Source organism: Vanacampus margaritifer, chromosome 13 (genome assembly GCF_051991255.1).
Source record: "Vanacampus margaritifer isolate UIUO_Vmar chromosome 13, RoL_Vmar_1.0, whole genome shotgun sequence".
Classification (NCBI taxonomy): domain Eukaryota; kingdom Metazoa; phylum Chordata; class Actinopteri; order Syngnathiformes; family Syngnathidae; genus Vanacampus; species Vanacampus margaritifer.
Genome location: NC_135444.1, coordinates 22,673,824 through 22,686,384, shown reverse-complemented (window position 1 = coordinate 22,686,384; position 12,561 = coordinate 22,673,824). Strand labels below are relative to the sequence as shown.

The 12,561-nt window shown below is 41.5% G+C and overlaps 1 protein-coding gene across 1 annotated transcript; it reads left to right on the top strand.

Annotated features, from left to right (window-relative positions):
* The first annotated feature begins 436 nt into the window (after positions 1-436).
* Positions 437-12,171, top strand: LOC144062156 (uncharacterized). The gene is made up of 18 exons (XM_077583193.1): positions 437-804; positions 1,030-1,192; positions 2,960-3,109; positions 3,362-3,522; positions 3,597-3,773; positions 4,268-4,409; positions 4,486-4,673; positions 4,834-4,975; positions 5,782-5,945; positions 7,454-7,687; positions 9,193-9,358; positions 9,454-9,606; positions 9,731-9,891; positions 10,602-10,775; positions 10,851-10,992; positions 11,208-11,395; positions 11,780-11,921; positions 11,996-12,171. Exons 1-18 carry the CDS (start codon positions 622-624, stop codon positions 12,169-12,171), a joined length of 3,006 nt encoding a protein of 1,001 aa, XP_077439319.1. The 5' UTR covers positions 437-621.
* Positions 12,172-12,561: the final 390 nt, after the last annotated feature.

The following is a 12,561-nucleotide window of genomic DNA, read 5'->3' as shown; positions in this document are numbered from 1 at the left end:
ATCATAATTTGTACATGAAAGCGCTCGTGGAAAAAAAGACAAGATTTTTTTGTCATCATGATGAGCTTTAAAAACATTGTGACGAGGGTTTAAGTCATCGTGATAAGACTTAAAGTCAAGAAGTCCCCCTCATTTCTATTTCTATTACTGTACTTTAATTATTTCAAATCTCATTAATATTCTTTTATTTGTATTACACTTGTATCTCAAATATTTGTACTACTTTAGGACTTGCAAATTATTACTCGTACGACTTGCATATTTCTATTTTAACTGGTATTACTTTCCCTGCTTTAATGATTGCTAGCAACGCCAAAGGTAAACTGACCACTGAAAACTGAACCCAGTAAATCATTACTGGAGGGTCAAAAGTTTAAAACAGCGTCAAGCGAATGCATTTCGTTATTGTATGAAAAGATAAAAATCTCCTGGTGTGCACACCCCTTCCATGCCGTCGCTATCAGCAGGCAGCTGTAAAACCGTTTCACCTCTATTCCTACTTTTCACAGCATATGAGGACACGTTACGTAACTTTTCCTCCTCCTACTCCTCCCCTTTCCCTCAAAAACAAAAAAAGGCCAGAAGCCCAGCAGACGGACGAGAAAAATCTCCCCCGACGTTATGATTTTCCAAGCTCTTTTCGAGTGCCTGGACGTGAGCGGCTGGCTGCTGTTTGCTTTGGCGGCGCTGCTGCTGACGGACGTGCTGCGACACTGGCGGCCTGGCACTTTCCCGCCGGGACCTTTGGCCCTGCCTTTCCTCGGGAATGTCTTCACTTCGTTGGACTACAAAGCCTTGGAGGGGGTAAGACCAAAAATCCGTCGTGACACTGAAAGTTTAATAGGCAGTGGTGGTAGACTGGGATCACATGACTTGACTCAAGCCAGACCTAAGTCACCAGTTTTTTAGGACTTGGCTAACCTGGTCTATAGCAGGTGTGACTCTAGTCCGACTTTAGGCCATGATTTTGTCAGAATCTTGTTTCTATGAATGTCTCATTATTTTATTCATCTGGTGCTTTTTGTTCAGCTCGCGAAGAAGTACGGCCCCGTGTTCAGCTTGAGGCAAGGCAGCGAGAGGATGGTGTTTATCTCGGGGTACCGCATGGTCAAAGAGGCGCTCGTCAGCCAGCTGGACAGCTTTGTGGACCGGCCCGTGGTCCCGCTCTTCGATAATGTCTTCAAGGGTCTCGGTGAGTGGGGCTCATTATTCAAGAAGATTTCAACCCGAATGGATGTCAATTGTGCTGTCATTCTTTCGACTTCTTTGTGGCTTTCGACATGTTAACCACCATCTGTAGCGCTAATTGGGCGGGAGGCGGGTGGGGGAGGGGGGTGACCAATGGGATCGAAGACGTGGATGACATCAAAACATCCGTAACGACGGACTTGCGGAGGATTCCAGAAGATTGACTTTACAAATATATGAAGGCGTGGCCGAGATGACTGTGAAAAGTGTGTTATCTCAACTTCAAATGGAAAAAAAATCTTTTTTTTTTAGGGTTGTCAGGCGATTCAAATTTGTAATCATAATTAATCCCATTACTTCAATAGTTAATTCACAATTAATGGCAAATTTCTATATCTGTTCTATTTTTTTTTATTTTTTTTATTTTATTTTTTTTTTTTTTCTCCAGGAGAGCTCAGTATTGTTCATTCGATTTGACATCATCATTGCTCTTCTTTTTTTTAAAAAAAAACAAATAAATTATAAAAAATTAATAAATATTTTTATTTTATTTTTATTTATTTTTTTATATATATATATACATATATATATACATATACACACATATACATATATATATATATATATTTTTTTTTTTGTATGTGGGTGAGTATATGTATGTGCGTGTGTGTGTGCGTGCATGCGTGCGAGCGTGTGTGTATTCATCAGTTCACCTAAAGCCCATTAAAAAAAATCCCATACTAATAATAGAATATAATAATAAATTGCCAAATGCAGAAACATCAATGTAAGTTATCACGATGTAGTGGCTCTCGCTAACAGACAGAATTAAGTAAGCAGAATTAGGTTAAAAAATTCTATATACGTAGACCATGTTTCTATAAATTTTGATATTTGGTTTTTATTTGAGGCCGATATTTTATCCATTAAAATGTGATTTATGAGGAGGTTAGACCATTGGTCGATATTCAGAGTTTGTTTATTTTTCCAGTTAACAAGAATTGTTTTTTTTTAGCGATAGTAAGGGCTACAAGTGTAGATTGAAATTGTTTATGTGGTAAGTCAGTTGTTGTTAGGTCACCTAGCAAACACAAGTTTGGGGATAAAGGTATCCTACAGTCCAAAATAGCGGAAAGTTTTTCTAAGACTTAAGTCCAGAAAAGTCTATATCTGTTCTAAATGTACAATAAAATATACAATAAAATAAGTTTTCATCCTCTTGTTAACATAAAAGTGGGAAAAAAATGTTAAGCTAATATAAATAAGGCTGCATCTTTTAGTAATAATAATTCATAACATTGCGTAAAAAAAAAAAAAAGTTCTGTGCTGTAAAAAAAGTGTGATATTGATTTGTGTTGAGTTTTTTTTTCTGCAACTAGATGGCATAATTGCATTTTCTAGACATTGGCGACAGCGCACCGCATTTTTCTTTCCATATTAAAGCCTATCTCATCTTTAGCATCTTTAGCTTGTGAAATCTTGCACATTTTTTAAACTGTAAAATACAACTTGACCCCAGACTCCACACATATATGCGTTATCTTTTAATTTATTACTGCGAAATTTTGACCTGGACTGCGTTGCGACTAGAATTCCCCCAGTACAGGCTTTCCAATTAATCGCTCAATTAGTGGCGTTAAAGGAACTTTAAACGAACGCACTCATTTTGACACCCCTAATTTTTATTTATTTTTTAATATATATTTTTCATGATACCAGTCCTGGAACTTTTCTGACACATGCAGAAGGACTTGCTAACCATTTTTTGCAGGCGTGGTGCTGAGCAGCGGTTATCCGTGGAAGAAGCACAGGAAGTTCACCAATTCCCACCTGCGCTACTTTGGAGAGGGCCAGCAATCCCTGGAGAACTACATCCGAGTGGAGTGCGGCTTCCTGTGCGAAGCTTTCAAAGAGGAACAAGGCAAGGCCTGCATTCGTTCATGCTGACGTGTCTACAAATGCACATATTTAATATCGTACTAGCCATCCTCAAGCTATTTGCATATTCGCGAAGAAGAACATTTAGCTAGCAGTCGACAGCCCTGTAAATAACGAGGCTGTAAAGTTTTGAGAGGACCGGCCATTTTGGATTTCATTAGACACGAGCTTGTCATCAAAACAAAACCCATCAAAGAAAGCGTCATAATGTTCCCGCGATGCTTTGCATTCCCAGGGAAGCCGTTCAACCCTCACTACACGCTAACCAACGCGGTGGGCAACGTCATCTACTCGGTGCTGTTTGGGCACCGCTTTGAGTACAGCGATGGGAAAATACGCAAGTTTCTCGAGTTGGACAACGAGGCCATTCTGCTCGCCGGATCGCCAATTGCGCAGGTCCGAGACCGGCGGCGTCCTCGGAAAAAAAAAAAAAAAACAGCCTGAAGTTTATATTTTTGTTCCGTCCACAGCTCTACAACACTTTCCCTTCTCTTTTTAAATACCTGCCGGGCTCGCACCAGACAGTTCTCGCCAACTACAATGAGATCGAGCTCTTCCTGAATGAGGAAGTGCTGAAGCACCAGGAGCAGTGGAACCCGGAACAACCCCGGGACTTCATTGATGTGTACCTTGCGGAGATAGAGAAGGTGGGACACTTGAACTCATTGACTTGCAGCCATTTTCACCGCTCTACTGGATTTGGACTGATTTTGCACGGCCCACAGAATATTGTGTTCGATTGCTATAGAAACGTGGAACCTACCAAAAGAAAGAGCATCAGAAAAAAAAGTATATTTGTATCCGTTTGCGTTGAGCAGCAATTAGCATTATAGCTAAGTTTCATCATTATTCACAAATGTTTAAAACAGCGGGGAAAAGAGCCTTTTGCAACATGGCCCCGGTTGATCTCTTATACTCTCCTGCCACCCGCTGGCCATTTTTGTAATAACTACCATTGCTTCAAGCATTCTATTCAGTTCAGAGGCTGCATCAAAGCGTGTCAAAAAAAACATATACAGTAAATGCATCTTTGGGAGCATAATCATATTCAAAATAGAACGTATTTATACGGTTTTGGGAGCCACTGAGTTAAAAATGATATCTGTTCAAGTGACCTGTAAATGATTTGTAAATTTTATAGCTGAAGGAAGACCCCAAAGCCGGATTCAACATTGAAAGCTTGGTGGTCTCCACCCTGGATCTCATGGAGGCGGGCACAGAGACCTCGGCCACCACCTTGCGTTGGGCTCTGGTGTACATGATGCACTATCCCGATATACAAAGTGAGATCCAAATCTCCACAGACCGCAAGCCGCTATTTCTGATTTTTTTTTTTTTTTCTGGTGCTCCCCCACCCAGAGAAAGTCCAGGCGGAAATTGACGATGTGATCGGACAATCTCGCCTGCCTGCACTGGCCGACAGGCCCAACATGCCGTACACCGAAGCCGTCATCTACGAGACTCAGCGGGTGGGCAACATCGTTCCCTTGGGATTCCCCAAGATGGCCAGCAAGGAGGCCACACTGGGAGGATACGTCATCCCAAAGGTTTTTTTTTTTTTTTCATTTTTCTAACCAACTTTCAGGGCGGCAAAAGAATAACGACAACTCGCCATTTCAAGAGCGCCTGCAGGGGGGTCCTAAATATGTTATGGAAATATGAAAGCGAACTATGACATCATCTCTCCCTCCGCCGACTGTTTTCCAGGGCACAGCCATCGTCACCAACCTGGCGTCTGTGCTTTTCGACAAGAGCGAGTGGGAGACGCCGGACAAGTTCAACCCTCAACACTTCCTGGATTCGGAGGGCCACTTCCGCAGAAGAGACGCCTTTCTGCCATTTTCTGCAGGTTTGCGTCTACGTTCTTAATGGGCTTGAGGCTGCAGTTTTGCTTTAGGCCAGAGGGGGCAGTCATGAGTAAAAAAAAAGTGACCAAGTCCACAGTGCTCCTTTCATATAAGATATGAATGGAAAATGTGTGGGGGGGGAAACTTAATTTTAATAACATTAAGACTATCATTTGTTCTCAAGTTTAAATATTAGTATTATTTTGTTTTTAAATGTCAAATAGTTAACAATTGTTATTCTGTCATAAAAGAATGAATTCTCACATTTTGATTTTATTAGTTGTAATTAAAATATCATTTATTTATGTAAAAATTTAAAATTGTACTATTTTTCATTTTCAATTACAATATTACTATTTTTCATTTTCAATTACAATAATTAAATTGATAAGTAAATCAAAAAATGCATATAAAATGATAAATTAGCATGCTTTAATATTATTAACAATCATTTATTTATCAATTTCATTATATAAATACAAAAATGTTCAATTCATATATAGTACATGATTTTTCTTTCTATTTTTTTATTATTATTTTTCCCAATAAAGAATTCAACCAATTTAAATAGATTAAAATATATATATTAAAAGTACTGTAAATGTAACAACCACAAGAGGACTGCTGGAAGGCTCCATCGGTTCATGCTAATGACCATCGTTTACGATGCCTTTGCATCCCAAATGAATGATACCATTCCCGGGGATGGGGCGTGCCGCCATCTTGGAGTATAAGTGTGCAATTTTTGATTTTGTACTATTTTCGAAATTGTTCATTTCATTTACTTGTTTTCTTGTTTCCCTCCCAGGTAAGCGAGCGTGTTTGGGCGAGCAGCTGGCCCGAATGGAACTCTTCATCTTCTTCACGGCCCTCCTGCAACACTTCACCTTTGCCGCCGTCCCCGGGGAGACGGCGAGCCTGGTGGGCGTGGAGGGATTCACCAATTCCCCCGCAGAGTTCCGGACCCTCGCCGTACTCCGCTGATGGCCTCCCTGCACAAATCACCGCACAGTTGAGACCGCCATATGATCAGGATTATGAATTCACCTTTTTAGTGCAACAATGGATTTGAAATAAAACAATACGTGGGGTTTCCCCTCCTACCATTAACTCATTCACTGCCATTGACGGCTATAGACGTCCAAAAATCATTTGAACTATTTCTATTAGTTTAACATTTTTGTTTCCACTTTTGTTAACAAGAAAAAAAAAATTGTATATTTAAAACAGATGTAAAATTTGTGATTATATCGTGAGTTAACTATTGAATTAATTACAATTAAAAAATGTACGCCTGAAGCCCCTAATTTTCGATAATCTTTTTTTTTTTAAAGATTTTTTTTTTTATGTCTAGGTTTTCATACCCTTGTTAACAAAAGTGGAAAAAATGTAAAATTAATTTTTGACGTTTATAGGCGTCAATGGCAGTGAATGAGTTAATATAACCTGCCCAACATGAAATCTTTTCAAGAGTGGAAGTAAAAAATGACGAATACATTTTTTCATCGTTATTAATCACATGACTTCAATAATTAACTCACGATTAATCCAAAATGTTATATCTGTCCTAAATGTATAAATATATATATTAATGTATACAAATATATACATTATATTATACTGTACATAAATATATAATAAAACATTTTTTTTTTAGGTTTCATACTCTTGAAAAGTGGAAAAAGTGGAAAACTAATAGAAATAAATAAAGAAATGAATTTTTGACGTCTATAGCCGTCAATGGCAGTGAATGAGTTAATTGTGAGTTAACTATTGAAGTATGCGATTAATTATGATTAAAAAATGTAGTGGCCTGACACCCCTACTATACAGGCCTACGCATATTTGTAAAGGACATCAACTCAAGTAATGCCCCCAAACGGCCCAAACTATTTACTAGTTAACTCTTTGACTGCCAAAAACGTTAAATAACGTTTAGTAAAATCCGATGGAGGAGTGCCAAAGACGTTAAAAGACGTTTTTTTCAAAACAGCGGTGAAACTAACCATTTTCTATTGTTGATTACTGAAAAACAGAATAAGGTAGAAACAAACTTTTTTTTCTGATGTAAGATGAGAGTCCAATCTTTCATTTGGTAGTATGTGTGTTTCCATAGTCCAAACACATAATTTTCTGTGGACCTTGAAAGATCAGTCAAAATGCTTAAATCGGCTGGCACCCACGGCATTCCCTTTTCTGAAAACATCTGGCAGTCAAAGAGTTAAGGACCTTCTAGGAAGGAGTCCAATTTATACACTAGAACATGCAGCCTCTATCAATTAGCACTTTCTACATAGCGGAACTTCCATAAATATATCCCATAACTCAAGAGTTACTTTAATTTCAAGTGCATGACAGGGATCCTCCCATTTTGATAGGATGTGTTTATTTTGCCGGCGCTCAAGTAGCCCGGAGTGTTGATTTAATTAGAATTAGAGGAGGCATGTGCAAATGCTTGGCGTCACATATAAACGCCGCGTTGGCCAAGCACCGCCGGCACAAAGACCCAACGGGACATCATGTGGACGTATAACGGCGCGTTTCTGGGTTTGGATGTCTGGGGGGTGCTCATTTTATGTCTGGCGCTTTTCCTCCTGGGGTGCACCCTTGGCAAGAAGGAGCCAGCTCACTTCCCACCCGGACCGGTTGCGCTGCCTCTGGTTGGCAACGTCTTCAACATTGCTGTCAAGCAGCCTCACACGTACCTGACGCAGGTTGGAATGGACGCATTCACATTTTATGATTTGGTTGCGAATTGCCTTTTTCGGGGGTCTTAACAACGCACGGATTAGATCAGGAAAAAAATCGGCAACACACCTTCAGTTTGCTCGATTAAAATTGGGTGGACGTGAATATCTTAACAGGTAGCAGGACAAAGTCTCAAAGACCCATGACTGAAAATAAACAGGAAGTCAAAAATTTGGGTTTTAAGAAATCATTTTGGGCTGAATTAGAGGGCTTAAATTCTTAAATTAATTTAAAATTAATGAATTAAAATTTAGCTCATACCATCTGTTTTGCTGAGCAACATTAAATTGGGCATTTCTATCATAACAGGACGCAAGAAAAGGTCTGAAGGAAAAATAATTGAAAATGACCAGGATGTCAGAAATGTTGTTGAAGAAGCAATTGTGGACTGAATTTAAAGGATTTGGAAGTTTTATTTTTTTTAAAATGGCTCAAAATGCCTGTTTTTCCTGATCAATATATAATGTCTATCTTAACAGGACGCACGAAAAAGTCTCAAAGACCCATAACTGAAAATAAACAGGAAGTTAAAAAAAAAAGGTGGTTTTAAGAAATAATTTTGGCCCGAAATCAAGGGTTTGAAAATTTAATTTTCTTTCCTTTAAATAACTCATAAATCCGGTTTTGCTGATTTGACATGAAATTGGGTGGACATGTCCGTCATAACGATGCCTGAAACTGAACAGGAAGTCGGCAAATTTGGTTTTAAGAAACAATTTTGGGCCGAATCCAAGTGGCTTAAACGTTATGTTTTAAAAAAAAATGAGCTCATAACATCTATTTTGCTGAGCCGCATTAAATTGGGCTGGCATTTCTATCACAACAGGACGCAAGAAAAAGTCTCAAGGGAAAATAATTGAAAATGAACAGGATGTCAGAAATGTTGGTTTCGGGTTGAATTCACGGGCTTGGAAGTTATTTTTAAAATGGCTGAAAATGCCTCATGATTTTCCTGATCAATACAAAATTGGGCGGACATGTCTATCTTAACGGGAAGCATGAAAAAGTCTCAAAGACCCATGACTGAAAAGGAACAGAAAGTCAGCCATTTTGTTTTGAAGAATTTCAATTTTGGGCTGAATTCAAGGGCTTTGAAAGTTAAACTGATCAACAGCAAATTTTAATCAGCGATGGCTTTATGTGTCCTTAAAGCACCCGGTATTATTGACACGGATTTTAAAAAAAAGACAGGTTTTTTTAATTGTATTTTTTTTAACGAACTTACCAGCTGTGTCAATATTAGCTAACAACTTGAGATCATGTCGCTTCATCGTGCTCGACTCGAATCTTCTCCCACGGCTTCCTCCGGGAGGGGAACCGGTAAATGCTTCCACTAGCAACAAATTGACAAATTGACAAATTGCGAGCTTCCTCTGTGCTGCTGACCAAGTTCAACACAGAGGAAATATTGTGTGGGAACCATGACGCGACTCAGCTGACCACAGGGCGCCATTGTCCCGTTGGCGCGCAGTTGGCCGACACCTACGGGGACGTGTTCTGCCTCCGAGTGGGACGAGACAAGACGCTGTTCGTGTGCGGGTGGAAGATGGTGAAGGAGGTGCTGATCACGCAAGCTGACAAGTTTGTGGACAGGCCGCAGCAGGCCTTGTTTTCCAGACTGTACAATCGACACACAGGTAGCGCAAGAACGCACGCGTCGGCGGCGGTGCGACACGCACACGCCCTCGCGGTCACATGACATGAGAGTTGCGGTGCGTTTTTGCGTCTCTAGAGGGGCTTCTGATGAGCAACGGCAAGACATGGAAGAGGCAGCGTCACTTCGCCATGGGCACGCTGCGCACCTTCGGCCTGGCCAGCGGCACCATTGAGACGAGCATCTGCCAGGAGAGCCGACACCTGCGCCAGGCCATCGACAAACACAAAGGTGACAAGTCACCAAACCAAGCAAACATTACGGACGAGGGCCGAGATGAAAGAGGCCTGAGGTGGCTTCAACTTGTGTATGACATTTTACACATAATGTGTCAATAAACGTCATCTCCCCTCAGGTCAATTGTTCGATCCGGCGGCCGAGTTGAACAGCGCGGTGGCGAACATCATCTGCCAGGTTGTTTTTGGGAGAAGGTTCGACTACAACGACCCAAACTTCCAGCAGCTTCACGCCACCATGACAGAGTTGATCTTTTTGGAAGGTTCTGTGTGGGCCCTGGTGAGGGAACTCGGATGCTAACTCTAATGCTAATAATCGTTAGCATGGCAACACAATAGAGCAACGTGGATCTGAAACTAACTCACATTGGGCAAAACTTCTTTTCAAACTTAGTTGCTAATTCTGATGCTAATTCAAATACTAGTCATGACCAAAAAAAAAACACTTTTCCTTGACTCTCCCTTTGCTTAGCCTCCCTTAATGACATAAGTCAGGAATTTGCTCACAACACACGGGAAACTTAGATGCTAATTTAGATGCTAACTCAGACGCTAACTAAAATGGGAATCGTGAAAACAAAAAAAGCACTTTGTCCAACTATGTTCCTTTGTTCTACGATAGCTTCTTGCGGACCTTTGTAAGCGACAAACTCAAAGGAAGCTCGGAGGCTAACATAGACGCTAACTCAGATGCTAATTGTTATGATGGCAACAGATTAGCACTGCCTGTTCCATCCATGGGGTGGAGCTCGCTCGCATAGGACAGGAACTCCTAGATTGGATGCTATCTCAGAAGCTAACTCAGCTGCTAGCTTACATGCTAATCATGACAACAGAAAAGCACATTTGTCCAAATAAATGTTCCTTTGCTGTAGCGCTACGACGCCTTCCTGTGGGTGGTCTCGCATTGGGCAGAATCATCAAATGCTAACTCAGATGCTAATTCAGATGCTAATCACGACATGAAAGCACTTTTGTCCCCGGGCGCAGCTCTACAATGCCTTCCCAGCAGTGATGAAGCGATTGCCCGGGCCCCACCAAAGAATCTTCGCCACCTTCCGAGCCTTGCAGGAGTTCATGAGTGCCCAGATCAAAAGTCACAAATTGGATTTCGACCCCAGCAACCCACGGGATTATATCGACGCCTTTCTGGCGGAGATCAAAGTAAGCCGACGATGCTGAGGATCTCCAAAAAGGAGATGAGCCTGACTTTGCGTTTTTTCTGGCTTCTCCTGACAGGACAAAGAAAACAGCGAGGCGGGTTTCACGGAAGACAATCTGGTTCTGTGCTGTCTGGATCTGTTCCTCGCCGGGACGGAGACTTCCTCCAAGACACTGCAGTGGGGCCTCATCTTCCTGATCCAGAACCCTCAAATCCAGGGTGGGTTTTTTTGCGCAAGGACCAGAATGGAACATGAATTGTGGCTTCAATCAGAAATTTTCCTATGGATTTTGTTGGATGTCTTATGATCATCTTTCAATAACAACGGATCAATTTTCCCAAATAATCAATCACTGATTTTTGGATGCCGATGCAATAGTTCTTAATTTCCTCCCTTCCTCAAACAACATCAATATTTTCCTTCTTTTACCAAGACAAAGTCCAGGCGGAGATTGAACGAGTGATCGGGCCGAGCCGCTTTCCCAAGATGGCCGACAGAGCCCACATGCCCTACACGAACGCCGTCATCCACGAGATCCAGAGGATGGCCAACATCGTCCCTCTCAACGGAGCCAGAGTGGCCGCCAAAGACATACAACTGGGGGACTACGCCATACCCAAGGTGCAAGCATCCGCAATGCCTCATCATTTAAATATCAACAGAATTAAACAGGAAGTCGGCCATTTTGGTTTGGATCAGTGATTTCTCACTCAAAGTAACTCCTCTGGAAAGTTAGAAAAAAAATTGCCATTAGCCTGGCATATTTATCAGGATACAGTGCTCGAAAAAAATCTCAAGAACCCATGCCCAAAACTAAACAGGAAGTCGGCCATTTTGTTTTGAATCAGTGATTTCTCACTCAAAGTAACTCCTCTGGAAAGTTAGGAAAAAAATTGCCATTAGCCACCATTTTCACCCATCAACACGAAATTGGATGCGACTGAAAGTTTGAAAAAATGATCCCCTGACACTTGCTTAACATGAACTTTGGCGGCCATTTTGTAGGGCAGCTGCGTGTTGCCCATCTTGACGTCGGTGCTGTTCGACAAGAACGAATGGGAAACGCCGCATACCTTCAACCCTGGACACTTCCTGGACTCCGACGGCCATTTTGTGAAAAGGAATGCATTCTTACCTTTCTCCGCAGGTAATAACGCCGCCGTTTGTGGTTTTGCTAGGAAGCGAGAAGCAGAACTTGAGTGAGTGTTTCGCTTGTTTCAGGAAAGCGAGTGTGTGTGGGGGAGGGCCTGGCCAGGATGGAGCTCTTCTTGTTCCTGGCGGGGATGTTGCAGAAGTTCACCTTCGCCACCGCGGAAGGAGTTGAACTGAGCTATGAGGGAATCGTCGGAGTGACGCGCACGCCGTACCCCTTCAAGGTCCGCGCCACGGAGCGCTGACGCTCAAACATGCGCATCCGCCGTGTTGCCATTTGGTGCCAAATTGAAGTGGATCCTACTGAGCAGATGCGGCAAAAGGGCTTTGATTAAAAAAAAAATCTCCAGTGCAACATTAACTCTTTGACTGCCAGACGTTTTGAGAAAAGGGATGCCGTGGGTGCCAGCCGATTTAAGCATTTTGACTGATCTTTCAAGGTCCACAGAAAATGATGTGTTTGGACTATGGAAACACACATACTACCAAATGAAAGATTGGACTCTCATCTTTCATCAGAAAAAAAAATAAGTTTGTTTCTACCTTATTCCGTTTTTCAGTAATCAGCAATAGAAAATGGTTAGTTTCACCTCTGTTTTGAAACAAACGTCTTTTAACGTCTTTGGCACTCCTCC

What these genes read in the sequence shown, in the direction of transcription:
- LOC144062156 (XM_077583193.1), top strand. Translation starts at nt 622, where the DNA reads ATGATTTTCCAAGCTCTTTTCGAGTGCCTGGACGTGAGCGGCTGGCTG. An exon ending in TAATGTCTTCAAGGGTCTCG is followed by an intron (nt 1,193 to 2,959) that starts GTGAGTGGGGCT and finishes CATTTTTTGCAG; the next exon opens with GCGTGGTGCTGAGCAGCGGT. An exon ending in CAGAGTTCCGGACCCTCGCC is followed by an intron (nt 5,946 to 7,453) that starts GTACTCCGCTGA and finishes TAAACGCCGCGT; the next exon opens with TGGCCAAGCACCGCCGGCAC.